Source organism: Lampetra fluviatilis, chromosome 15, assembly GCF_964198595.1.
Source record: "Lampetra fluviatilis chromosome 15, kcLamFluv1.1, whole genome shotgun sequence".
Lineage (NCBI taxonomy): Eukaryota > Metazoa > Chordata > Hyperoartia > Petromyzontiformes > Petromyzontidae > Lampetra > Lampetra fluviatilis.
Genome location: NC_136289.1, coordinates 521,891 through 548,635, shown reverse-complemented (window position 1 = coordinate 548,635; position 26,745 = coordinate 521,891). Strand labels below are relative to the sequence as shown.

The 26,745-nt window shown below is 52.1% G+C and overlaps 2 protein-coding genes across 2 annotated transcripts; one reads left to right on the top strand and one right to left on the bottom strand.

Annotated features, from left to right (window-relative positions):
- Window positions 1-2,088: 2,088 nt before the first annotated feature.
- SLC25A51 (solute carrier family 25 member 51) lies at window positions 2,089-6,658 on the top strand. The gene is made up of 2 exons (XM_078862914.1): window positions 2,089-2,564; window positions 3,989-6,658. Exon 2 carries the CDS (start codon window positions 4,056-4,058, stop codon window positions 4,962-4,964), a length of 909 nt encoding a protein of 302 aa, XP_078719040.1. The 5' UTR covers window positions 2,089-2,564; window positions 3,989-4,055; the 3' UTR covers window positions 4,965-6,658.
- An 887-nt stretch (window positions 6,659-7,545) lies between these two features.
- Window positions 7,546-26,724, bottom strand: DDB2 (damage specific DNA binding protein 2). Its single transcript, XM_078862911.1, has 11 exons — window positions 26,174-26,724; window positions 22,005-22,119; window positions 21,340-21,446; window positions 20,410-20,601; window positions 19,482-19,657; window positions 18,710-18,809; window positions 17,509-17,686; window positions 16,596-16,741; window positions 13,686-13,850; window positions 11,894-11,939; window positions 7,546-9,433 (listed from the first exon to the last, which is right to left on the bottom strand). Exons 2-11 carry the CDS (start codon window positions 22,117-22,119, stop codon window positions 9,150-9,152), a joined length of 1,509 nt encoding a protein of 502 aa, XP_078719037.1. The 5' UTR covers window positions 26,174-26,724; the 3' UTR covers window positions 7,546-9,149.
- Window positions 26,725-26,745: the final 21 nt, after the last annotated feature.

Here is a 26,745-nt window from a genome sequence, read left to right as displayed (position 1 = left end):
GAGGTAGTGGTGGAGGTGGGGGGGGGTGGTGGTGGTGGAGGTGGTGGAGGAGGTGGTGGTGGAGGTGGTGGTGGTGGAGGTGGTGGTGGTGGTGGAGGTGGTGGTGGTGGAGGTGGTGGAGGTGGTGGTGGAGGTGGTGGTGGAAGTGGTTGTGGTGGTGGTTGTGACTCCGACCTCGGCTGCTCCTGCCGACCCTGCAGCTGTTGCTGTACAGTGCAGATTGTTCAGGCAACAGGAACAGCAGATTAGTTTTTTTAAGCGGCTGCTGGGCACAGGACAAAATGCCCCAAACTTCGAGCGGCGAGCAACAGGCAGCGCAATAAACGTTACAGGTTGAAGGCAACACGATCTGTTTATTTTTAATTGAGCAAGGTCATTGTAAAGGACTCGGTGGGGGGGGGGGATAAAACGATAGGAGCGAATTCCAGAGTGAAGCGGTGCAAAGAAAGGGGAGAAGGAGAGCGATGGGCGAGGCGAGCTGCAGAGTGGTGGTGGTGGTGGTAGTGGTGGTTGTGGTGGTGGTGGGGCACCGGGGAGTGATCACAGTGAGTGGAGGAATCGAGGAATGAAGTTGACGGGAACAGAGATGGCCGTGCCACGGTGACCACAGCAGAGGGATACAGAGATGCCCGACTGCGACCGAGTGACCGTCGTGAGTGAATGGATGAGGACCCGATCTCCAATTAGAGCCGGACTCATTCACTCTGAATTATATCCGATGCGAGGCAAGGGGACAGCAGCAGGAATCCAACCTCGGCAGATTGTGTAGAGCAGCAGCAGCAGCAGCGATGATTATTCGGAGATAAATTGTCTTTGGCGCGGAACAGAAAGCCAATCTTTTCCGACGACTCCTCAGCCCGATTAGTAACACAGCCGTTCCGTGACATGTGGGATGAGATTGTTGTGCCAATGAGATTAACGTGGCTACTTTAGATGACATTTCGCTACGACGTGGGTGGGTGTCACCTCACGCTGCCTGCCCGGCGTTTGGATTAAGTTACTCCCGCTACAGGTGATGGGATTCCGTGGCCGCGAGGAGACATTTGTGATGGTTTGGAAGCTTTAATCTAAAACCAGAAACCCTCACTGAGTCTGAAGACATTATCATGCTTTCGATTGTTGGCGAACCTCTTGAGAGTATTTCAGAGTTCCTGGAGGAAACCCGTGCCTAACAAGGAGATAAATGTGTACAGGTCAGAAACACACTTTCTGCTCATCGCACAGATCGACGCCAGCCCGACATGACACCCAGTGCCCTGCAACGAGGGTGTTACGGACGCTGGGTTGCATCACTGTGAGCCACTGTCTCACCAGTGGACTTCATGGCAAGGACGCAGTTTATGATGGTGGTGAAAAGTCTACACTTGACGTCCAATTACATCGCCCCCGTGACCGCTACAAATCAGCGTTTTAAATACTGCACTGACGCGGGCATGGTAAGATAACTGCAGGCTCATTCCAAGAGTGCATATTTGAGCCGACATTCAACAATAACCTGTTACAGTTGGCGAGTTTTTTTTTTAAGCACTTGGCAACTCATCGCACAGATCGACATCAGCCCTCTGTGAATGCTTGAAAAATACATAAAGACGCGCTGGTACAGCTGCGGATATCCGTGGATCCCCACAGATCCACAGCAGGGTGGAGGATAGAACGGAGGTTGGATGAGAACATCCTACCATCGCTCCTGGGAACATGGTGGAAGTTCTGGAGCGTGCGTTTTAAGCCCAATTCCTGGTATATACCGTGGGCACCACAAACTGTACAGGTACTGTAGTGATCTTCGAAAATACCAGACGTACATGATGCACTGTAAATCTTAGCTGTGTCTAAGAACTTTGCGGATGTTTACGTACGAATGGTGGCCGGTAGGTGGACCACAAATCGCATTGTAATTTCGACAGGGATAATGATTTGTATTTGATGTAACAACTTTTTTACGCCAGCGCTTTTCCGAGCACCTTTACATCAAAATCTCATCTCAACAATTTGAAAGGGCATCTCCCAACGGCGGCTGTCCCTGTGGGCACAATGAAAACTGACCTGCAAATGAGCATATGTCTGCTAGTAGGTGGAGGGGGGGGAAGGGGGTTGATTGCCGAGTGTAATCCCAATTGAGTAACCTACGGATAGTTTTTTTTTACTTGGAAAATGTGGGCCCCTGACACTGACACGCAATGGCCTTCTCGTTTAAAATGATGTCAGGGAAAATGTTTTACTACTCACTGTGCAAGCGGACACGGTATTAACCAGGGTGGCTGCCGGTGTCGAACCGTGAACTGGCGCACTAAGCGGTGAACCTCCTACCACTGGGCCATGTCCGTTGACCGCATCTGTCACTTGGTATCGCTAAGAAACAGACTGTGCGCCTTTTGCTTAGCGATGTAAACCCCAGGCCACGTCTCATTTGAGTTACGTAAACAAGCCGCAGAGGGTGGACTTGCGCAATGCTTCTCCTTTTGTGGTCTCGCGCTAAGCCGCGTGCTGTTCGCTCTCCGCAGGCCGCCGGGCTCCGGCATCGTGTAGACGCTGCTGAAGAGCCGCCAGCAGAGACTACCGGCCCCGTGAGTACGCACAGCTACTGCGTCATAGGCGAGATGCACGTACGGAGTCGTCGCTGCTGCCGTGGTTACCGTGAGCGTCGCTCATGGCTTCCTCCAGCCATGTTCAGCACCACTCGGCCTACCGGACTGACTGTTCCGTCTCATCCATACCGTTCCACCACCGCACAGCAGTTCTCCACAGCACCAACTCATTCACTCGCCAACTCATTCACTTGCCAACTCATTCACTCGCCAACTCAATCACTCACAAACTCATTCACTCACCAACTCATTAACTCACCAACTCATTCACTCGCCAGATAGCCCTGACAGTGCTGGAGGGGCAAGTGCTGTTATTAGTGAATAAGCAACAGCACCGGTGAAGGCCAGGACTGTGGCACACGAGGGGGTGGGTGACCAGCAAAACCACGCCCGGCCGCCTTTGTCTCCCCCTGTGGCACACTCGCCCACCCACTCACCCACCCACTCACCCACCCACTCACCCACCCACTCACCACACTGCAACTCACAACAATTTCTGCTTCTTTCCCCGCACTGCTCCAATTTGGAATTCCCACCACCGTCTCTCTCCGAAGCACTTATAACCTTGCTCAACTTAAGCATGTTTGAAAGTGCTGTTTGCTGCTTGATGCTTGACGTAATGGGTGTTTGTGTAAAAAGTACATGTCGGTCTTTAGCCTTAGTCACATTGTATCGTCACGTTATACCGGCACTGCTGCTGCTGCTGCTCATAGACTTCATAGCTTGTGCACCACGCAACCTCTAAACTTTGTGACAATTGCAACTGTGACATCACACAACACGTTACATTTTTTTTATACTGTGACTATAATTACGCAGTGTGGATTGTAAATTATCAACCGAACCTGAAAGTGCCCTAATCAGGGTTTTTGTTACCTGGTTAGTGCGAAGACGAGAGGCTTTACACCGGGTGCTGCAGACATTGACTGTGATGAACACAGAAGACAACCGTACAGCAATGGACATTTGAATATCTGTCTGTGCAGAGCGCCGTGTGTTTACCCAGAGTGTGTTTGATTTCTGGGTACTCGGGTGTCCTCCCTCGAGACGCATTCATGAATAGAATTGGCCAGAAACGTCAATGCAAGGACCCTTCCGAGAAAGTCTTGAGACTCCATGTGGCTATCCTGGATGTGTAAAAAACAAGTTCGATTTATATTTTATTTCTTGAACAATATCAGTTGTATACAAATGCTTGATCAGATGCTGTTTGTACAAAAAAAATCCGTTAACTTTTGGCAAGAAGGACTTCAAATCTGGGTGCCAATATTAACGTTGGCTTCGGCTAGTTGACCGACGACGTTACGGATGAGTGGAGTGTATTTGTATTTTAATAAGGAGGACGGGTTTGTGAGAATACGCTGATGACGGCTGTCCGCACGTTTCGAATTGCGCCCCTCCAGGTGGTGGGGCGGACGCGCGTTTGAGACGTGGAGATGGAGCGGGAGGCGACGTGGCTCCCCTGACAGCATGAGACACTTGGTGGAGCCCGAGGTGAGGGAAGCGGGGAAAGGCCGGGCCGTCCTTCCTCACCCCGAGTTCCCTCACCACTCGGCGCGCGCCGACTCGAGCAAGTACTACGTCGCGGGCTACGCGGCGGCCTTCCTCAACATCATCGTCACCTTCCCCGTCAACAAGCTCATGTTCCGCCAGCAGCTGCACGGCTCGCTGGCGCGCGACGCCCTGCAGCAGCTGCGCACGGAAGGCGTCCGCCGCCTCTACCGCGGCCTGCTCCCGCCGCTCGCGCAGAAGACCACGACGCTGGCGCTCATGTTCGGCCTCTACGAAGACTTCTCGGCGGCGCTCCTCGGCTCGTGCCCGAGCGGCGTGCCCGAGGCGCTGCCGCGCGCCCTGGCTGCCGTGCTGGCCGGCTCGGCCGAGGCGGCGCTGGCGCCGTTCGAGCGCGTGCAGACGCTGCTGCAGGACGCGCGCCACCAGACGACGTTCCGCAACACGGCGCACGCGTTCCGCGCGCTGCGGGCCCACGGTGTCCGCGAGTATTACCGCGGACTCGTGCCCATCCTGCTCCGCAACGGTCCCAGCAACGCCATCTTCTTCGGCCTGCGCGGCCCCGTCAAGGAGGCCCTGCCGCGGGCCCGCACGCCCGCCTCGCACGTCGCCAACGACTTTGTGTGCGGCGGGTTGCTGGGCGCGCTGCTCAGCACGCTCTTCTACCCGCTCAACGTCGTCAAGGTGCACATGCAGTCGCGCGTCGGCGGGGATTTCCTGGGCTTCACGCAGGCCCTGGCGATCGTGTGGCAGGAGCGTGATCGCAGGGTGTCGCGCCTGTTCCGCGGCGTGCACGTCAACTACCAGCGCTCGATCCTCTCCTGGGGAATCATCAACGCCACCTACGAGTTGGTGCTCAAGTTCCTGTAGTTGTTCGTCGTCCACCCCAACTTGCCCTGGCAAATGAGGTTCCCATATTGCCCTGAACCGTTCAGCGTCGGGCGATTTACCCCCTCCTCCCACGGCTGGGAGGTTGCGTGTTGGCCATGCCCCCCCCCCTCACTGGGGGTGTTTTGAAGGCACGGGGCACAACAAGCGCTCAATTAGCCGGATGGTCTGTCCTACCAACATCACATGTCGCTAAAATGTAAAGAATTGTACTTTACTGGAGTACTTGCAAGGGAAGGCTGATGTAAGTGCACAGCCGTTTTGTCGACCCGCTACCGGATGAGGGACGCCACACACCGTGCGGGTTCTGGCGGTTATTTGACCATACTTCACCTTGCTGGCAAGCGCGGGTTGGTGAAGGCGGAGGGCAAAGGTGGGTGGAGCATAGTACAATACAGAAATGGTATTTGACGTGGACCTCGTCCCCGCTGTTCCGTTGGAGCAAAACGCTTAAACATTTCACGACGTTGTGAAGACGAGAATAAATGCCTTAACACAAACAATTGAGGGATGTTCAGGGAGGCTCGCATTTCTAAAAGGATTTTGCCAACGCGATTATATTTTATACTTCCAGCATTTGCAATCCTTTGGACACAGCTGTTTAAAATGTGGTCAGCCGAGTTAACTTTTTGTAAATTCAGAACCGCCCCACCGGTTCATCCGGTGAATTTGCACCAGCAGCCGGCTGCAGCGAGGGCTGCGGCTGGTCTGGATAGCGAATGGTCTCCCCCGACGGGCAGGCCAGGGTGCCGAGTTGTCACCTTATGCCCACTGAGAAGAGCAGCCACTGGTGGGGTCCCCTTTTGAACATGTTGCGATCAGACGCCCCGTCGTGTCGGGCGCAATAACAAAAAACAATCCCTCTTGTTCTTATTGTCGAGGCCACTACGAACAATGCTTCAATGTTGTGACCGTGTTGGTGGTGCCAGTTTACATTTCTTTGCGTTGACACTTGCCCCAGTTTCGTGGCTTCTGCTGTTAGCGCAGGACTCGTTCCTGCTCACGGCAGTCGTGAACATGGCAGTGACCCTATTTTGCAAAATGTTCTAGTCGCTCAACGTGTCGGATATTTTTTCTTTAAATCATCCATCGAGATGCAGCCAGCGTCTCTTTTTGCCAAATTCTTCTGTCACACGCTGCCAAGAGTAACGACGCCGTTGTGCGGCTGTTGCGACGTGCGGGGTCGACGTGATGGAGCAGTGTCTTGTACTCACGTGCTTGTAGTACGAAATGCTCTGCAGCATCGTTCCGGTGAATTCCCGTTGAATATTTCACCTCTGTAAGAGGTTTACTTGGGAACAGACCCTGCCGTTTGTGGCGTGAACCTACTTCATGGCACGTTCTTCTGCGAACACGCGCCACCATTGTCAGTTGTTCGGAAACGTAAAACTTCTGGACTCAATGTTGTTTTTTGTCAATCATAAATATGCAATCGGTCAACACTAAGTGGCGCGTGTTTTGTGTGTTGACGCACCGACTTACGAGCGCGCTGGTCCTGCTGCCGCGGCGGTCCCCGCGCTCTTTCCGTGCGGGCTGCTTGGACGTGTGCTTGCTGGGATTGCCAGGTGGATATGAAATGTCGCTCAAAGTATCGAGTGCTTTTGTCGATGGTGATTGTTGTGCGTCGTTATTCTGTTGAATGAATCGTCAACCATAAAATTCACTCGCTGTCAAAATGACTTGTGTACGTCGGTAACACTGTGGTCGGTCACTTCGTGCTGACCTCGTTTGAAGGCTCTTGGCCAGACACACTCACTCAGACATCGTGGCTATGTTGTTACCTTCACACAGCTCTCACCAGGGCGGAAACCCAGTTCAGCGGTCACGTGTTTGCTGCTTGTTGCAGAGGTTCACGTTTCCATTCCGGCGACCGTGCTGATTAACACTCCTAGGCGCCGTCTCCTTCGCAGAGACCGTTAAAGATTCCAGACGACATTTTCAAGAGGAGGCCATCGTGTGCTGGCATCAGGGTCCAAATTTTAAAAAATATCTAATTGCGATTATGCGTAGCCATCGTCGCCACCTACTGGCAGACTAATGCCGGTTGGCATGCCACGTGCCGAGTCACCTTTTGCCCACAAGGATGGCTGCCACCCAGAGAGCCCATGGACATGTGCTGTGTTCCAAGACGCCCCGGCTCATTGGGCAGTCAGAAACAACAAATAGTTCTCATTTCAGTTTGCGGTGAACGCCCACCCTCCACCAGACTCCCCACGTGAGCCAATCCCTGCACCCTCCCGCACGTGCTCCACACCCCCTCCCCTCATTCACCTACCTTCCCTGCTCCTCCTCAACTGCTCCTCTGTGCTCTACAGCCAATCGCGATGTTGCCAATGGGTTTAGATTAACCACAGAGATTGCTTATCCACGCCAATTGATGCAGTAATCGAGCCTACTGAATCTACCGAGTTAATGATTTGTTCTCTGGCATTTCAATGAGTTTCTCTTCTCAAGTCCCCAAAAGTAATAAGAGGGCAACTCGAGTCCGTCAGCCCTCCTCAGTGGACACGGCTCTGCCGGCGCGCGACGTCATGCGGAACGGGCAGAGCAGCAGTCGCGCAAGTCACGTACAATCTGCTTTATTTAAAAAACACAAACCTTGTTGGATACCACTGTAAAAGATAACAAAGCATCTTAATTAAAAAATACAAATCTTTAATGTTGTTAGTAAACCGGCGAGTAACACATCCACGTTCCCATTAACATTTGGTCACTTGCGTGTCCAGCACTCCTGTAAATGTAAAACTCGAGCCAACAATGGAATTTACAGAATCCAACAGTTTTCATGTTGGGTGGCTCTGGTTTTAAAGAAAGGGTACAAGAGTTACGAGAACCCACACATCTCAAAAGCCTTGAAAAGGTAACGATGTAGAATGTTAGAATACCTGTATAGTTCTCAAACAACATATGCCAATTCTAATTTAGTTTAACACGTAGGATTTCGTAACCAATATCCATGAGGCGATTTTGGGTAAGGTCATGTAAATGTGTCGTTAAACCCGCCACAAATCCGCCTGTCGCCTAATGTTGTGGGTTTACTCTCCAACACCGGTGTGCTGCGCTAGTAACCAATTGGCATGCCGTGTTTACGTTAAGAGCCTTACTAGTTGGTTGTGTCAGGTGGTGGCGGGTTAAACAACACGTGTGTCTACACAATCTAACCCAAAAAAAAACTCATGCATCTAAATTAGTTGCTTAATAAAAGGACTGTCACGTGACCGTGAATCAGACTGTGGCTTAATTCCTACAGTCATGTGGTGGTGAATGCCTCCACACCCGCGCACGTGGATAAAAGACAGCTCAGGTAGCTCATGTCATCCTCCCAATGCCTTTCTACAACACAGGGTGATGCACTGCTTTCTCTGAGAGTACTGAATAAAAATGGTTTAAATTTCGATTTAAAGCTTTCGTGACTGCAGGGATTCATCTTCTTGGTTCTTTCGGTAAAGTCACGTAGAATGGAAATAATAAAATAATAAAAATAAAACACAATAAAGTAATTCTCACAACGTTTCGGCCACAACGCAAGCAGCCGTCCTCAGGTGAAGAACAGGTCTGTCGAGCGCTGGCGAGCGCTGTCGAGCGCTGTCGAGCGCTGGCGAGCGCTGGCGAGCGCTGGCGAGCGCTGGCGAGCGCTGGCGAGCGCTGGCGAGCGCTGGCGAGCGCTGGCGAGCGCTGGCGAGCGCTGGCGAGCGCTGGCGAGCGCTGGCGAGCGCTGGCGAGCGCTGGCGAGCGCTGGCGAGCGGAGAAGACAGTCAGACGCTGTCTTCCCGACAGACCTGTTCTTCACCTGAGGACGGCTGCTTGCGTTGTGGCCGAAACGTCGTGAGAATGATTTTATTATGTTTTATTATTTTATTATTTCCATTCTACGTGACTTTACCGAAAGAACCAAGAAGAAACATGGTTTAGTCTCAGTCATAAATGGCAAATTTATATTTTTAATGCCCCCTATAGCTGCGTAAAATTAAGGACGATGTCATTCCAGTCGTGGTTGCGACCCCCGCTTTGCAGCGTGACGCTCGATGGTAGCGAATGCCAAATATACGCAAGCGAGCTGCCCACCACACTCGGACACGTACGTACGTTGAACTTCTTTCGCACCGTATGTAGCCAACCGTGATAATCGGGGGTAGACGGCCCTATCTGCTCGGCTCCGGCACGGCGCTATTCATCTTTCTCGTCAGGCCGCTGCCGCCGCGTCGAGCGCTGGCGAGCGGACACTGTGGCGCCGTCTTCCCCCGTCTCCGCCTCCAGCAGCTGCTTCTTGAGCGCTGCGGCGTCGCGCTCCAAGGCCCGCGCGGCGCGCTCCGAGGCCCGCGCGGCACGGCCTCCACCGGCGCTCGCGGCGCCGCGTCCGCCGCCAGCGCGGCCCAGATGCCCTCGGAGCTCCGAGAGCAGCCGCTGCTGAACGTCGAGCTGGGCTTCACCCCACACCAAGGCGTGGTGTCCTGGCAGCACACAAAGATCACCATCCCCCACATACAACTTAAGACTGTTGGGGCAAGTGTTGTTATCCATCCACACCCGGCCACCTTTGTCTCCCCCAGTGCTGATCTTTACAATCGGCACCATGGACTCATTTAAGACCGAGTTTAACTTGGGGAATCATCTTTACTTGGATCGGAAGAATCCGATGAGCTATTAAGCTCTTTTTCACAGAAGTCCAGTGTGGGCAGGTCAGCAAGTAATAACATAATCCAACTCGGGTCACCAAGATTGTCGCAGGGCAGTGCCTTAACCACTGCACTACCGCTCCCCAATGCAACACACGCACACAGCACACTGGTCCTCCCCTAGTCGACTTCGGGGAGACCCGGGACCGGTTCAGATTAATTGTCATTGGTGTTGGCCATGAACGGGAACCGAACTTGGGTCGCCGGGTTCGTAGCACAGCGTACTAACCACTGCGCCATACACGCGCACACCTGCGTGCCCACACACGTTTGTCTAAGCGTGCCTACCCGCACACTTGTCTCCGAGGTGGCATCACCACGGCTCACACTGCAGTTGGGATGTGGTCTTTGTAAAATGTAATTAGGCCACATTAAGTGGAGGCAACCTTTGTAAATGAAGGCTCTCTACTGACAAATTATTATTCTGCTTATTTACCCAGGAAAACCACACCGAGTCTCAGGACTTATTAAGGAGGGTCCTGCCAAGCTTTCACAGTCAGGGGCGATGTGTGCATTCCCAGTTGAGTAATTAGCAGGTAACCTATTATTTAGCATGAAGGTGTGTGTCCTATACCAGTTACATGTGTGATTTTTGTTTTAAGAAATTCTCTTATAGACCCTGGCTGAAGCTGAGTGGTGGGATTGTTATACTCCTAGTTCTTTCGGCAAAAGTCACGTAGGTAAAAAATGAAATTAAAATTAATAAAAATAAAACAATAAAAATCACGACGTTTCGGAGGCAACACAAGTCTCCGTCATCAGGTGGGACCGTCGCAGCCAGATTAGCTGCATCAAGTGAAGGAGGGGTTCAGGATGTAAGCTCTTAAGTGCCAGTTAAGGGGGGAGGGAGGGGAGGGGCTTATCAGAATGTGGTAGCCAATGAATGGAACGAATCGGGAGAGGGGGGGCGGGGCTAACAGAGGGACGAGGTACTCGTGGTCGTGGTCAACGATGTGTTGTGCGCAAGTCACTGTGGATGTACATAATAGAAAAGGAAAACGAAAATGCCTATGTTTATACCAATGTTGGCTGACAATAAAGCGAGTACTGTTAAACGTTAGGGATGTAAATACTCGGTAAAGTAAAATAGTGCCTGTCACATAAGATGGTCCAAAAATGTGTAATTAAATATTTTTTGCATGGTTGATAACATATTTCCAATGATTACTAAGTTTGTACCCATCATCACTGTTGAAATTATGTCTGTGTTTGTATATCTGAATGGCTTCGTGTACAAGCCTTTGATGGTAGCCAGAGGGTTTGCAGAGCACCTTAGTCTCGGAGAAAAGCTCTAATGAGATTGTTTTCTCCGAGACTAAGGTGCTCTGCAAACCCTCTGGCTACCATCAAAGGCTTGTACACGAAGCCATTCAGATATACAAACACAGACATAATTTCAACCGTGATGATGGGTACAAACTTAGTAATCATTGGAAAGATGTTATCAACCATGCAAAAAATATTTAATTAAACATTGTTGGACCATCTTATCTGACAGGCACTATTTTACTTCACCGAGTATTTACATCCCTAACGTTTAACAGTACTCTCTTTATTGTCAGCCAACACTGGTATAAACATAGGCATTATCGTTTTCCTTTTCTATTATGTACATCCACAGTGACTTGCGCACAAACACATCGTTGACCACGACCACGAGTACCTCATCCCTCTGTTAGCCCCGCCCCCCCCTCCCGATTCGTTCCATTCATTGGCTACCACATTCTGATAAGCCCCTCCCCCCTTAACTGGTACTTAAGAGCTTACATCCTGAACCCCTCCTTCACTTGATGCAGCAAATCTGGCTGCGACGGTCCCACCTGATGACGGAGACTTGTGTTGCCTCCGAAACGTCGTGATTTTTATTGTTTTATTTTTATTAATTTTACCTATGTGACTTTACCGAAAGAACTAAGAGTATGAATCCTTGCAGTCACGAAAGCTTCAAATCTGGTGGGATTGTGCCAACCAATATTTCTCTGCCCGTAAATACGTTCGTGCGTTATTCCACAAAACGTCAGCTTACGAACGACGGTGTCTGCGATCGTGGTCAAGACTGCACTTTTTCTGAACTTTAGCAGAACTTCAAACGCCCAAAACCGAGCGAAAATTGCTGCTGGTGACAGTGGTGGGTGCCGGCATCCTCACCTGCCACCACCCGCCACTCACCCGCCACTCACCCGCCACTCACCCGCCACTCACCCGCAACTCACCCGCAACTCACCCACTACTCACCCATGCCTGAGGCGAGAAGCTCCCCACTTGGGTTGAAGTGATTCACCTGCACAGAACCAGGCATACACATTACAGCGTCACGCACAACAACCTCCATTCCCCACTAAGTGGCGGTGACGTCACCACGACACTTGTGCCAGGCTATGTGCACTTTAAGGCCACGTGAAATGTCAAATACCTGCTGGCAGGAGGTCACGGAACAGACCCAAGTGCCATGGGTTGACTGAGATGCCTGGCCGATGCACCACCTGTGCCCCCTACTGTGCCAACGTGCTATGTTTTAGCCGCCCGGCTTTCCACTCGTTCTTGTGAGCGTTGCTCTTCTGCCCTTCGTTGTGGCTGGAGGGCGACTGCCTCCAACTGCCCAGTAGCGTCCTTCACACGCCTCCTGCACAGAGGCCGATCTTGACACCGTTGGTACCAGTTATTGGCAAGTCCAATGAGCTCCATATCCTCGGACACCACATAATTCCATCTCTTCTCTCGCCTGTGCCGTGTCCACTGAGCCCTCTCTGGGCATGCGGGATACTTCACCCAGCCATTGTAGCCTTGCCTGCCTTAGGAGCTCACCGATGGGACTGTCCAGATCTTTCAAAGATTTGTGAGCTCTTCACACAATCCAGCCTGGTTAAACCCAGGATGGATCGTAGGCAGGCCAGCCTGAATGTTTCGAACCGATGAAGATGTTCCATTAGGGGGTTCACATTTTGCAAGCGTGGAGAAAGAAGGGCATGGCAGTGACCGATAAAACCCAAAGCTTCGTGTAGAGCGACGGATCAGGTCGCTTCTACACAGCGTTACGCAGCCGATGAAAAGATAATGCCGGTCGACTGATTCGAAGTGAGACCTCTGCTATCAAACCAGAGCTGGTTATAAGCACACTGCTCCGGTATGGAATCCTTTTCACTCTCTCAACAACTACCCCACCAATGGGGAGTTAAGGGGGTGGAGTGTTTGATGACACAAAATACCCAGGCAGGTGCTTCGTTTTGGAGGGGCTGAGGGAAAGGCCCCACTTCTTAGTGGCACACTCCAGGTTCAGCAGCAGCACCTCCAACTCCTTTTCCGAGTGAGCAGCAATCACCAGATCATCAGCATACATAACATGGTTGACCAATAAGGGAGCCATCCCTCGACCGCACCCGAGCATTGATCAGCCTCCCGTTAAATCTGTACTAGATGGACATTCCTCCGGTACAGCCATGGAAATCTTCTCGAACTACGTGATCGAAAATTTTGTTAAATAATGTGGGAGCCAGAGGACGCCCACGCACCGCGAGGCTGCTCCCCATCGGACGTCGCAGTCGCCCACTGTGCTCCGCCAGCCCCTCCGAGGAATTGTGCACCACGGGTGGATTCCGCGTGTGGAAGGCACGTGCCGAGTTTGCCTGCGGGAACCGGGGCCCCGACACGACGTTCGGACGGCCGATGACGGGGAACACCCATGGCATGGTAATGGTAGCGCTCGCTGTGGCAGTGGACGCCTGGCTTGCCATGATAGTGCGCTCGGGAAAGCTGTCAAAAAGCCTGCGTGTTAAACCTACGCGTAAATGGTCGTTGCGATTATTACTCTCGTTATGGTCGTACTTTGCTCTGTACGGTACCTTACTGTGTACTCACGCACACTCGCGTACTGACGCCTACTCACGCGTACACTCGCGTACTCACGCGTACACTCGCCTACTCACGCGTACACTCGCCTACTCACGCGAACACTCGCATACTCACGCACTCACGCGTACACTCGCGTACTCACGCACTCACGCGTACTCACGCACACACGCGTACTCACGCTCGCAATGCCGGGGGAGAGGGGATCCTCGAGCCGGCACAGCAGCGCCCCGCTGTCGGTGTCGAACAGGTCGATGGAGCGGCTCTGCTCGACGGACGTCCCCGGCCGAACCAGATCCGGGTATCGGCCAATCACGGCCAGGTCGTACCTCGGGTGCCACGTCGCCTGCACGCCGCGCCGCACCAAACCGTTACACCGGCGACCGCTCCGGCAGCTGTGCCATCGCTCCGGTGTCGTGTGTGCCCGTGTCACCGACTCGGAGAGGTGAGGAGGAGGAGCTACAGACGAGCACGTGGTGTTCTGGCACTATCAACAACTGCCCAAGCTCTACCGCCCTCTACATATTAAGATGTTTTCAGTCAATTTGTGTTTATATGCGAGGGAGAAAACCGGAGCAGCCGGAGAAAACCCATACATTGTGAGGGGCAACTTTATCCCATATACAGTGAGGGAAAAAAGTATTTGATCCCCTGCTGATTTTGTACGTTTGCCCACTGAAAAAGAAATGATCAGTCTATAATCTTAATGGTAGGTTTATTTGAACAGTGAGAGACAGAATAACAACAACAAAATCCAGTAAACGCATGTCAAAAATGTTATAAATTGATTTGCATTTTAATGAGGTAAATAAGTATTTGACCCCTCTGCAAAACATGACTTAGTACTTGGTGGCAAAACCCTTGTTGACAATCACAGAGGTCAGACGATTCTTGTAGTTGGCCACCAGGTTTGCACACATCTCCGGAGGGATTTTGTCCCACTCCTCTTTGCAGATCTTCTCCAAGTAATTAAGGTTTTGAGGCTGACGTTTGGCAACTCGAACCTTCAGCTCGCTCCACAGATTTTCTATGGGATTAAGGTCTGGAGACTGGCTAGGCCACTCCAGGACATTAATGTGCTTCTTCTTGAGCCACTCCTTTGTTGCCTTGGCCGTGTGTTTTGGGTCATTGTCATGCTGGAATACCCATCCACGACCCATTTCAATGCCCTGGCTGAGGGAAGGAGGTTCTCACCTAAGATTTGACGGTACATGGCCCCGTCCATCGTCCCTTTGATGCGGTGAAGTTGTCCTGTCCCCTTAGCAGAAAAACACCCCCAAAGCATAATGTTTCCACCTCCATGTTTGACAGTGGGGATGGTGTTCTTGGGGTCATAGGCAGCATTCCTCCTCCAAACACGGCGATTTGAGTTGATGCCAAATAGCTCCATTTTGGTCTCATCTGACCACAACACTTTCACCCAGTTTGTCCTCTGAATCATTCAGATGTTCATTGTCAAACTTCAGACGGGCATGTATATGTGCTTTCTTGAGCAGGGGGACCTTGCGGGCGCTGCAGGATTTCAGTCCTTCACGGCGTAGTGTGTTACCAACTGTTTTCTTGGTGACTATGGTCCCAGCTGTCTTGAAATCATTGACAAGATCCTCCCGTGTAGTTCTGGGCTGATTCCTCACCGTTCTCATGATCATTGCAACTCCACGAGGTGAGATCTTGCATGGAGCCCCAGGCCAAGGGAGATTGACAGTTATTTTGTGTTTCTTCCATTTGCAAATAATCGCACCAACTGTTGTCACCTTCGCACCAAGCTGCTTGGCGACGGTCTTGTAGCCCATTCCAGCCTTGCGTAGGTCTACAATCTTGTCCCTGACATCCTTGGAGAGCTCTTTGGTCTTGGCCATGGTGGAGAGTTTGGAATCTGATTGATTGATTGCTTCTGTGAACTGGTGTCTTTAATACAGGTAACAAGCTGAGATTAGGAGCACTCCCTTTAAGAGTGTGCTCCTAATCTCAGCTCGTTACCTGTATAAAAGACACCTGGGAGCCAGAAATCTTTATGATTGAGAGGGGGTCAAATACTTATTTCCCTCATTAAATGCAAATCAATTTATAACATTTTTTACATGCGTTTTTCTGGATTTTTTTTGCTATTCTGTCTCTCACTGTTCAAATAAACCTACCATTAAAATTATAGACTGATCATTTCTTTGTCAGTGGGCAAACGTACAAAATCAACAGGGGATCAAATACTTTTTTCCCTCACTATAGATGGAAACAGATGGGAGATTAATGCACTTGGTGTATTGCCATCTCCTGGCTAGCCAAGATAAGGCGACCCAACCGCCACGCCTGCGAGCACGGGCCACGGGCGTAGCGCGCATGTGTACTGCGCGTGTGTGCCGCGTATGTGTGCCGCGCATGTATGCCGCGTGTGTGCCGCGTGTGTGCCGCGCGTGTGCCGCGCGTGTGCCGCGCGTGTGCCGCGTGTGTGTGCTGCGTGTGTGCCGCGTGTGTGTGCCGCGCGTGTGCCGCGCGTGTGCCGCGCGTGTGCCGCGCGTGTGCCGCGCGTGTGCCGCGCGTGTGCCGCGCGTGTGCCGCGTGTGTGTGCCGCGCGTGTGTGCCGCGCGTGTGTGCCGCGCGTGTGTGCCGCGCGTGTGTGCCGCGCGTATGTGCCGCGTGTGTGCCGCGTGTGTGCCGCGTGTGTGCCGCGTGTGTGCAGCGTGTGTGCAGCGTGTGTGCCGCGTGTGTGCCGCGTGTGTGCCGCGTGTGTGCAGCGTGTGTGCCGCGTGTGCCGCGTGTGTGCCGCGTGTGTGCAGCGTGTGTGCCGCGTGTGTGCCGCGCGTGTGTGCCGCGTGTATGCCTCGCGTGTGCCGCGCGTGTGCAGCGTGTGTGTGCCGCGTGTGTGTGCCGCGTGTGTGTGCCGCGTGTATGCCGCGTGTGTGCCGCGCATGTATGCCGCGCATGTGTGCCGCGCATGTATGCCGCGCATGTGTGCCGCGTGTGTGCCGCGTGTGTGTGCCGCGTGTGTGCCGCGTGTGTGCCGCGCATGTATGTCGCGTGTATGCCGCGTGTGTGCCGCGTGTGTGCAGCGTGTGTGCCGCGTGTGTGCCGCGTGTGTGCCACGCCCGCTCACCTTGATCGGCGTCAGGTGCTGGAACTGGCGGTGAGGGTGAACGATGGTGCGCAGTGGCGTGCTCCAGTCAGAGCAGCCGTACACGCGGATCTGGTCGTACTGGTCGGTGGTGAGCAGCCTGGCGCCGTCCACAGGGCTGAAGTACGCTGCGCACGGCACAGGCCAACGGCGGCGGCGGCACCCGGCCGGCAGCGTCACGTGGCGAGATCAACGCGAGGCAGCATTACACCACCAATCACTCGAAACTAAACTAACTCAAAACTACTTTTATTGAACCAGGTAAGGCCCACTGAGCTATGTAGCTCTTTTTCAGAAGCGACCTGGCCACAAATGATAGCTCAACAAAGCGGCTTAGTGTGTGGACATTTATCGCAGCCAAATTACTCCAACACGCATGTTGATTCTAAGTGTGGAGAAAAGAACCGGAGGACCAGAGAAAAATCCACGTGACCACGAGGAGAACAAATATACAGGCATCAGGGTCGGGATCGAAACCACAAACTCCTGCATACCAGGCGAGGTAGTTAACATCTTGCTGCCGTGGTGCCACCAAGTGGCGGTGATATTATCACGGTGCTTATGCCAGGCTAGGTGCGTGCGTGAGCGTGTGCCCCAAATCCGACGAACCGAGTTTCATTCCCGCTCACGGCCAACACCAGTGAAGATTATCTGAACCGGTCCTGGGCCTTCTCCCCTAGGTCGACTCAGCCTCAAATGAGTACCTGGTGCGGCATGTAAACATCGCCACTGGGGATACAAAGGCGGTCGGGCGTGGTGTTGGCCACCCACCCCCTCGTGTGCCGTGCCAGCCTTCATAGGTGCTACTCGCTAACAGCACTTGCCCCAACAGTCTGTTAAGGCTATACGGGGAATGTTTGTCTTCACGTGTAAGTGTGCGAGTGTGTGCGCCCACCGGAGTTGACGGGCTTGTCGTGAGGCAGCGTGTACAGGCAGCTCTTGTCGTCCGTGATGGCACGGAGGTCCCATAGCTTCACGCTCTGGTCCACGGAGGCGCTGGCCAGCAGCCACTCGCAGTGCGGGTGGAACTCCACGTGGGTCACCTTCTTCTTGTGGAGTCTCAGCCTCCAAATCTTAAAGCAAATTATTATTATTAACAGTGCACCGAGTCTCAAGACTCGAAAGGTCCTGCAAAGTCTTTGCCAAAAGCCTAAAATAATATGAAAAGCCTACGTGTTAAACCCAAATGGGCTCACGTTGGTGCTGCTGTGTGTAATCCCAATTGAGTAAGTTGCAAGTACATTTTCAACATTGAGATGTTTGGCCAATACCGGTTTCAATGCTTCATTATTTTTAACTAAGGGCGGATACTGGAGATCCCAGAAGAGACCCACGCAGAACAGGGGGGGAAACGTAAACCCCCTCCACGTAGAAAAGTGCCCGAGTCGGGAATTGAAAACCCAGGCGCTTCTTGAATTGAGGCACGAGTGTTACCACTGCACCGCCACGCTGCCGCCATAAATAATAACATTGCACACGAGGACGCGACACGCGTTCATGTGGGCTGCACCCATATTAAGTCAGGCACACAAGCGACACAAGTAAAATATTGCACCCCGTTTATATCGAACCCCTGAAGTGCTGAGTAACATCGTCCTGTATTCACACACATCACACGTACACTTCTCACTTCAAACTACTTATTTTTACCGACCCCAGGAGGAAGGAAGCTTGGGTTGCTGGAGCCGTGACGTGGCTACCGGACGGGGCTATGGGGCTGCGCGGAGGCGCATGGCTAGAGAGATGGGCGGGCGGGACTGCGTGTGATGTGGGAGATGGTGGTGGCGAGCGGTGGCGCAGTGGTTAGCGTGCTGCATTATGAACCCGGCAAACAGAATTCCATTTCCACTCACGACCAACACCAGCGATGATTTTCTCAAGCGGTCCTGGGCCTCCCCTAGGTTGACATGAGTACCTGGTGTGGTGTGTAAACATCTGCACTGGGAAACAAAGACGGCCGGGCGTGGTGCTTGCCACCAACTCCCTCGTGTGCCATATCGGCCTTAGCACTTGCTCCAACAGTCTGTTAAGGCTACAGGGGGGGGCAGACTTTGTCTTTGCATTGACAGCGCCAAAAAAAACCATGTGGAGCTCACCGGAGTGCCCTCGAGGCCACACATCTCCAGGTGACCGAGGTTGTCTCCGATAGCCAGGGCCTGACGTGGCACGGACACATCCACGCTGCAGTACCAGCAGCTGCGGCAGCGAGAGGCGCAGGACGGCAGCGGCGTTAGCGCGCTGCGCACGAGCAAGAACCAACGCATGGAGGACTCGCCGCGTCGGGCAGTAGCGCGACGCCCGTCGTAGTGGGAGACCTCGCTCTACCAGAAGGTGCCCAGGCGTGTCCTGTGAGGGTTACTGTGCATCTTATATATTACAGTTATACCAGGGTGTCGAGTAATGCGTCAGCCGCAGAGCCAGGACAGGGTGCGACGATGCTGATGTGGAGTCCTGCTAAGACGAGGGTATACATAAAGAAAGAGATCACCAAGGTGATCATTCTCCAACCGTAGTGATTTCATTTCCGGACGTTACGACAACCAATCCTCGGGTTCACCGCTCGAGATTCAGAGTTACGGCAGTTCCAACTGCAACAATGAACGATTTCAAGACGCAGGCGTGGACTGCGAGCCCAGCGCGGGTGCGCGCGAGACGCTGCGCCCTGCCGAGGCACGGCGCGTCACCGCGAGGTGTGTGCGCAGAGCCGTGCGGTGGCGCCGAGTTGATGCCCCGGGTTGAGTGACTGTGCCAGGACACGCCGCCGCGTAGACAGCGAACACCGAGGCACGGGCTGGCGTCTCGCCACACCCCGACCGCGCCGCGTCGCGCCGGGCACCCCACCCCCGACCGTCGCGTTGGGCGTCGTACCTGTAGTCGTGGTGCCGGTGCACGCACTGCGGCGCGTTGACGACGACGTGGCCCCGTGGCCCTGCGCGCCCCTCCACGTCGCGCAGCAGCAGCGAGCCGTCCCCAGACACCACGAACACGCGGGCCGCATCGCGCGGGTCGAACAGCATACCGCCCACCGCGTCTTCTGGTCCGTTCTGCGGTGTGACACATGCACAAAGATCCCCCGTGTAGCCATAACAGACCTTTGGGGCAAGTACTGTTATCGTGTAGCGCCTATGAAGACAAGGAGATGGGTAGCCAGCACCATGCCCGACCGCCTTTGTCTCCCCAGTGGTAATGTTTACACACCGCACCAGGTACTTATTTGAAGCTGAGTTGACCTCGGGGAGGCCCAGGACCGGTTCAGATAATTGCCACTGGTATTGGCCGTGAGTGGGAATCGAACTCGGGTCGCTGGGTTCGGAGCGTATCACAGACACTTGGCACCTTGGTCACACAGCACCGTAGCAAGGCACCCATCTCCTCCACGTGGGCTGAATAATTACTTTATTAGTATTGCACTTGTTATCCCAGCAAAGCCTCTCTGGGGGGTCCTTCCACATTTTCTCAGGAGTGGGCGATGTTGCTGCTGCTGCTGCTACACTGTGTTATCCCAATTGAGTAATTTGCAGATCCTTTTTCAGCATTGGGATGTTTGGCTCATAGCATTTGGATCGAGTGGGAGGAAACCGGTGAACCCAGAGGAAGCCCATGCACAGCAGGGGAGAACATACAAACTCCACACAGAAAGGCGCCCCGAGTCGGGAAATGAACCCAGGCTCTCTCTCCTTGCCGTGAGGCACGCCGAGCGTCACCGCTTCGTAGCCACCCGGCCATGACAAACACGCCTGTGAAGTGCATCGGCGAACCGCGCTCCGCTGGCGGATCGCGGGCGTGCGGAACGCACCCCGAGGAGGAGCGAGAGGGGCTCCAGAGCACGGTGGTCCCACAGAAGGACATCGCCGCCCTTGGAGGCCACAGCGAGCGTGCCGGGCCGCGACGGGTGCCACGCCAGGCAGGTGACGCGCCGGTCAAACGGGCTGACCTTCCGCATCACGCCATAGCGCGCCACCGAGCACGCGGACTGTCGCTTCAGGATCTGGTCGCACGACGACACGGGTGGCACGGAGAGAGGGGAGAGAGGGGAGTCGGGAAAGAGCGAGGAGAGTGGGGGCGGTCGCCCGTGCTGGGGGTGGCGCACGAGCGAGCATGCAATTGCAGGGCTGCACCTTTATCTCTTACCCTCGGTTATGTGTCATTATCGTCATGGCTACGAGGTGTTATTTTAAGGTGTAATGGGATAAGAACACCTCCGATCCATTGCTGCCACTGTGGTGGTGGAGCACGTCCATACGTAGGGATATCAAACCGGAAATCAACTTCAATATTTATGAACCGATGATGAAGAAAATAACAGGGTTACCCTTTCCGGCAAGAATACAGGTGTAATGATGTTCAAACACCACACGTGATTGTGGTAAAACATGCAAACTTGCATGTATAGCCTTAAACGTTTGTTTGCATGTTTTACCACAAAGCATGTGTGGTTAATGCAGACTTGATGCCTTGTGATGGGTGCCTATTTGTTGTTTGAAAATCTTAACACCTCCTGTTTTCTTGCCAGAAAGGGTAAAGCCTATTCTTTTTTCATCATCTTGATACTGGCTACAAAAGTGTCCCATAGATTATTTATGAACCGGCCTCACCACCCCCAATCATGCCGTGCTCACGCACCACGGAACTCCCTCGTAGAATATCCGTGCCACCGGTCAAACACGATCGTCGTCAGCGCAACAAATCAAATGAGCTCAAGAATGGAACCCCGTGCATGTCGCACCTGCTGCAGTCGGCTCGGGCCCCACAGGCCGAGCGGCCCTTGGCTCGCCAGCTGCACGACGCCGCGGCACGCCCAGGCCGCGGCGGCCTTGTGCCCTCCGAGCGGCACTGAGCCGGCCGGAAAAACACACAAACACGCATCAACAACAACAAGCGCCATTCCCAACTCAGTGCCGGTGACGTCACCACACACACACAAAAGACAAAGATCCCCCAGTATAGCCTTAACAGACTGTTGAGGTAAGTGCTGTTAGCGAGCACCTATGAAGGCCGGAACGGCAAATGAGGGGGTGGGTGGTCAGCACCACGCCCGCCCACCTCCGTCTCACTCGTGGTAATGTTTTCCCATATCACACTCGGTACTCAATTGAGGCCCAAGACCAGGTTCAGATAATCGTCACTGTGTTGGCCGCGAGCGGGAAGCGAACTTGTGTCGCTGGATTCCTCGTGCTAACCGTTCCACTACCGCTCCTCAAACACACAGTCCTGGACTACAGGCCACGAGCGCAGCCACCACCGCACGGCTGGTCACTGACATTGCCCGACTGCGATGCGAACGATCGCTCTGCGTTGAGTAACATGTGGGGGACGATTACATCACAAACGCGACACCCACGAGATTTGTGGCGGGGCGATGGAATGCAGCGGGGGAGAGGGGACGCTCACCACAGGCGCCCTCCCCGGCTCCACCCTGCGGCGCCGTCCGCTTTCCCTTCCTCCTGCCTCCACTCCGTGTGCGTCGAGACTCCCGCTCCCGATCCACTCTGGGCCCCGGCGCCATCTGCAGGGCAGCAAAACGGCAGCGCCGACACACGTTGACCACAAAACTTAATTCCTAAAGAACAGCAATCCCTTGCCAACCACGGACTTGACAACCGCGGAATTCATGTACACACGGTTTATCTATGAACCAATTTACCAAACGCAGCCTGGAAATTCTGAGTATCCACGGGAAAGCACGGATCCTCAACACGCAGTTACGAATTTGGCGGGGCCGCGGTTCTCCTCCGCGCCACTGCGTAGCTCATAATGTAGACCATCCTCACTTTTTCAAAAGAACCAGCACCACCGATCCAGCCAGCAGCGCCATTGTTCCTGCCTCCTCACCTGCCCACTCACCTGCCCACTCGCCTGCCATTGATGACCCGGAGGAAGAGTGGAGTGTGGGCTGAGCCCGTCCTCCTTCTCACCACCCCTTCCCCCATCATCTCATCGTCAACATCGTCCTAATCATGGACTTCGACCATACTGTATATATTAAAAGGTAAGTAATGTTAATTTAATCCATAATATAGGTTTTTTTTGGGTTGGTTCGCGTAAATATAAATGTGTCGTTAAATCCGCCACCACCCCACACAGCCAATTAGTAAGGTTTGTCACGTAAACACAACATGCCAATTCGTTACTAGTGCAGCACACCGGTGTGTTGGAGAGAAAATCCACAACATGTACAACCGTGGATTTGCCTACCACAGCCTTTCCCATTACTTTACTGCATTGCTACTATGACGCTTGCTTACCCAGGAAAGCCTCGCTGAGATGTGGCGAGATGTTAACTACCTCGCCTGGTATACAGGAGATCGTGGGTTTGATCCAGACCCTGACGCCTGCTGTATATTTGGAGTTTGCGTGTCTAACTCCCCGTAGTGGTGTTGATTTTTCTCTGGGTCGTCCGGTTTTCCCCTCCACATGTAGAATCAAAATGCATGTAGAGTATTTGGCTGCTATAGATTTTCACGTAAGCCAATTTGTTGAGCTATCACTTGTGGCCAGGTCGCTTCTGAAAAAGAGCAGTATAGCTCAGTGGGCCTTAACTGTTAAAATTAACAATAGTTTAGTTTTACTCTTTTATTCAGAGGGCCATGCCCAAGTTTTCTCTGGCCCAGGACACGCTGCTGGCAGGGCCATGTCGCTCAGCTGGCCTGGGAATGCCTGGGAATTCCCCAGGAAGAGCTAGAGTCTGTGTATAGTAGTGTATAGTGTAGTGTATAGTAGTGTATAATGTAGTGTAGTGTATAGTGTAGTGTATAGTGTAGTGTATAGTAATGTATAGTAATGTATAGTAGTGTATAGTGTAGTGTATAGTAGTGTATAGTAATGTATAGTAGTGTATAGTGTTGTATAGTAGTGTATAGTGTAGTGTATAGTAGTGTATAGTAATGTATAGTGTAGTGTATAGTAGTGTATAGTTATGTATAGTAGTATAGTGTATACACCATTGGAACCTCATTTGCCAGTAAAAATATGATCATTGGTTTTTTACCCTTCTATCTGGCAACAAAACTGACACCTTTTTTTTACAAGGAGTCATGCCAAAAGGCCTTTTTGCGTCATCTGGTCCAACCCATGTGAGACTAGGCTCTAAGGAAAGCTGTCTCGGGTGTGGACCAATCAACTTCAAGGAAGTGCACATTATCAGAGTTATGTTTTTTGTTTGCATTATGACTGCAGGTATTGTGGTCTTTGTAAACATGACTCCTTGTAAAAAAAAGGTGTCAGTTTTGTTGCCAGATAGAAGGTTAAAAAACCAATTATCATAGTATAGTGTAGTGTATAGTGTAGTAGTGTAAATTGTAGTGTATAGTAGTGTATAGTGTAGTAGTGTAATAGTGTATAGTATAGTAGTGTATAGTGTAGTAGTGTATAGTGTAGTAGTGTATAGTGTAGTAGTGTATAGTGTAGTAGTGTATAGTGCAGTGTATAGTGTAGTAGTGTATAGTGCAGTGTATAGTGTAGTGTATAGTAGTGTATAGTAGTGTATAGCAGAGGTGGGACAAAGTCATTGTTATGCAAGTCCAAGTCGAGTCGCAAGTCATCAAATTCATGACTCGAGTCTGACTCGAGTCCAAGTCACATGACTCGAGTCCACATCTCATAGGTGGGACAAAGTCATTGTTATGCAAGTCCAAGTCGAGTCGCAAGTCATCAAATTCATGACTCGAGTCTGACTCGAGTCCAAGTCACATGACTCGAGTCCACACCTCTGGTGTATAGTGTAGTAGTGTATAGTAGTGTAGTGTGTAGTGTAGTGTATAGTGTAGTGTATAGTAGTGTTTAGTAGTGTATAGTAGTGTAGTGTATAGTAGTGTAGTGTATAGTGTAGTGTATAGTAGTGATTAGTAGTGTAGTGTATAGTAATGTAGTGTATAGTGTAGTGTATAGTGTATAGTGGTGTATAGTGGTGTATAGTAGTGATTAGTAGTGTAGTGTATAGTAGTGTATAGTGTAGTGTATAGTGTAGTGTATAGTAGTGTATAGTGTAGTGTATAGTATAGTGTAGTGTATAGTGTAGTGTATAGTGTAGTAGTGTATAGTGTAGTAGTGTATAGTGTAGTGTATAGTAGTGTAGTGTAGTAGTGTAGTGTATAGTAGTGTAGTGTATAGTGGTGTATAGGAGTGTCATGTATAGTAGTGTAGTGTATAGTAGTGTAGTGTATAGTAGTGTAGTGTATAGTAGTGTAGTGTATAGTGGTGTAGTGTATAGTAGTGTAGTGTATAGTAGTGTAGTGTATAGTGTAGTAGTGTATAGTGTAGTGTATAGTGTAGTGTATAGTGTAGTAGTGTATAGTAGTGTATAGTGTAGTGTATAGTAGTGTATAGTATAGTAGTGTATAGTAGTGTATAGTGTAGTGCAGGGGTCGGCAACCAAAATAACAAGAAGAGCCATTTCTTTCCAATTCGGTACAAAATTCAGTATTTCAAGAGCCGCAATGCATCTGAGTACATACTGTACATACGTACATATCGTCAAGAAGCAGCCCGTAAAGAGCCGCATGCGGCTCCGGAGCCGTAGGTTGCCGACCCCTGGTGTAGTGTATAGTGGTGTATAGTGGTGTATAGTAGTGTATAGTAGTGTATAGTAGTGTAGTGTATAGTAGTGTAGTGTATAGTAGTGTAGTGTATAGTGTAGTGTATAGTGTAGTGTATAGTGGTGTATAGTAGTGTATAGTAGTGTAGTGTATAGTAGTGTAGTGTATAGTGTAGTAGTGTATAATGAAGTGTTGCTGGAGTGTGTGGCCAGGGAGAGGGAGGTGTGGACCGCCACTACTCAACACGCCGCCGCCGCCGCGACCCTCACCGGGACAAGCGGACTGAGAGACGAACTAACGAACGACCCCCCAATCGTTGCACGTTAAAACTTCCTTCGCACCGTACATTGCCAACCGTGCTTGATAGACACCAAAGCCGTGAGGAAAAGTGAGAGTGGGTCTTGGGCAGGCCGCGTTATACGGGGACACCGAGGGTCGAGACTAACAACGGAGTGGCGTTGCAAGTGCCCGATTATCGTAGTAGCAAAAGTAGCTGCTACACGTGTAGTAGCTACACGTGTAACTACTACACGTGTAGTGGCTACACAAGTAACTACTGTACACGTGTAGTGTGGCTACACAAGTAGCCACTGTACACGTGTAGTGGCTACACAAGTAGCCACTGTACACGTGTAGTGTGGCTACACAAGTAGCCACTGTACACGTGTAGTGGCTACACAAGTAGCCACTGTACACGTGTAGTGGCTACACAAGTAGCCACTACACGTGTGTAGTGGCTACAAATGCTACGGGCCCCGCCCTAAATGCTTTCAAGCTATCAATTGCGGTTCAGTGATTCTGCACTTGCTCTATTACTATAGTACTATACCGCCTTCAACTTTTATGAACGACTGGGTGTTTAAGGTTAGCGATTTGTCGTATTATCCGGCTGTATAGCAAAATAAATGATACACTTACTTTACTGTACAAGTTTAAAACATTGTTTTAATATTTACGTGTTTTTTTATTATTAATTTAGGGCCCCTTTATAACATGGCAAGGCAGCGGGGAGGCCCCGTCGTGTACCTGTTTGCCGAACTTCTTTCGCACCGCACGTCGCCCAGCGTGCACGTCGGAGGTGTGGGGGGTGATGACAAACTAAACAAACAGCGGCGTCTTCATCCAGCGGCGGAGTGATCAAGGCGGGTGGCGGTGACGGCAGGCGGAGAGAGTCGCGTGAGAGAGAGGCAGCAGACTTCACCTCCTCCTCCTGCTCCTCGCTGGCGGTGCCCCGCGTGGCGGCAGCGAAGGCTGTGGGCTGGCAGCCCGTAGCGCTCCCCACTCGCACAGAGCCCCCCACTCGCACAGAGCCCCCCACTCGCACAGAGCCCCCCACTCGAGGCAGCGCGGCTCCTCCTCGCGTTACACACAAGCACCGTGGACTTACACGACAACAACAACCACCACACACGGTGAGCACGTGGCCGTCCACCACCACAACAACAATCACGCACGTGGCCGTCCACCACAGCGGGCTGTGGGAGTGAACTTGATGACGTCGACGATGTTAATGACGATGACGTTGACGATGTTCATGACGATGATGTTGACGACGATGATGACATTGTCGATGTTAATGACGATGACGTGGACGATGT

Coding starts and splice junctions, on each gene's coding strand:
- SLC25A51 (XM_078862914.1), top strand. CDS start 4,056: ATGAGACACTTGGTGGAGCCCGAGGTGAGGGAAGCGGGGAAAGGCCGG.
- DDB2 (XM_078862911.1), bottom strand. CDS start 22,119: ATGGCGCCGGGGCCCAGAGTGGATCGGGAGCGGGAGTCTCGACGCACA. Junction 21,447..22,004: donor AGCCGGGGAGGGCGCCTGTG/GTGAGCGTCCCC, acceptor CGGCCGGCTCAG/TGCCGCTCGGAGGGCACAAG. Junction 18,810..19,481: donor CACCGGCACCACGACTACAG/GTACGACGCCCA, acceptor TCGCTGCCGCAG/CTGCTGGTACTGCAGCGTGG.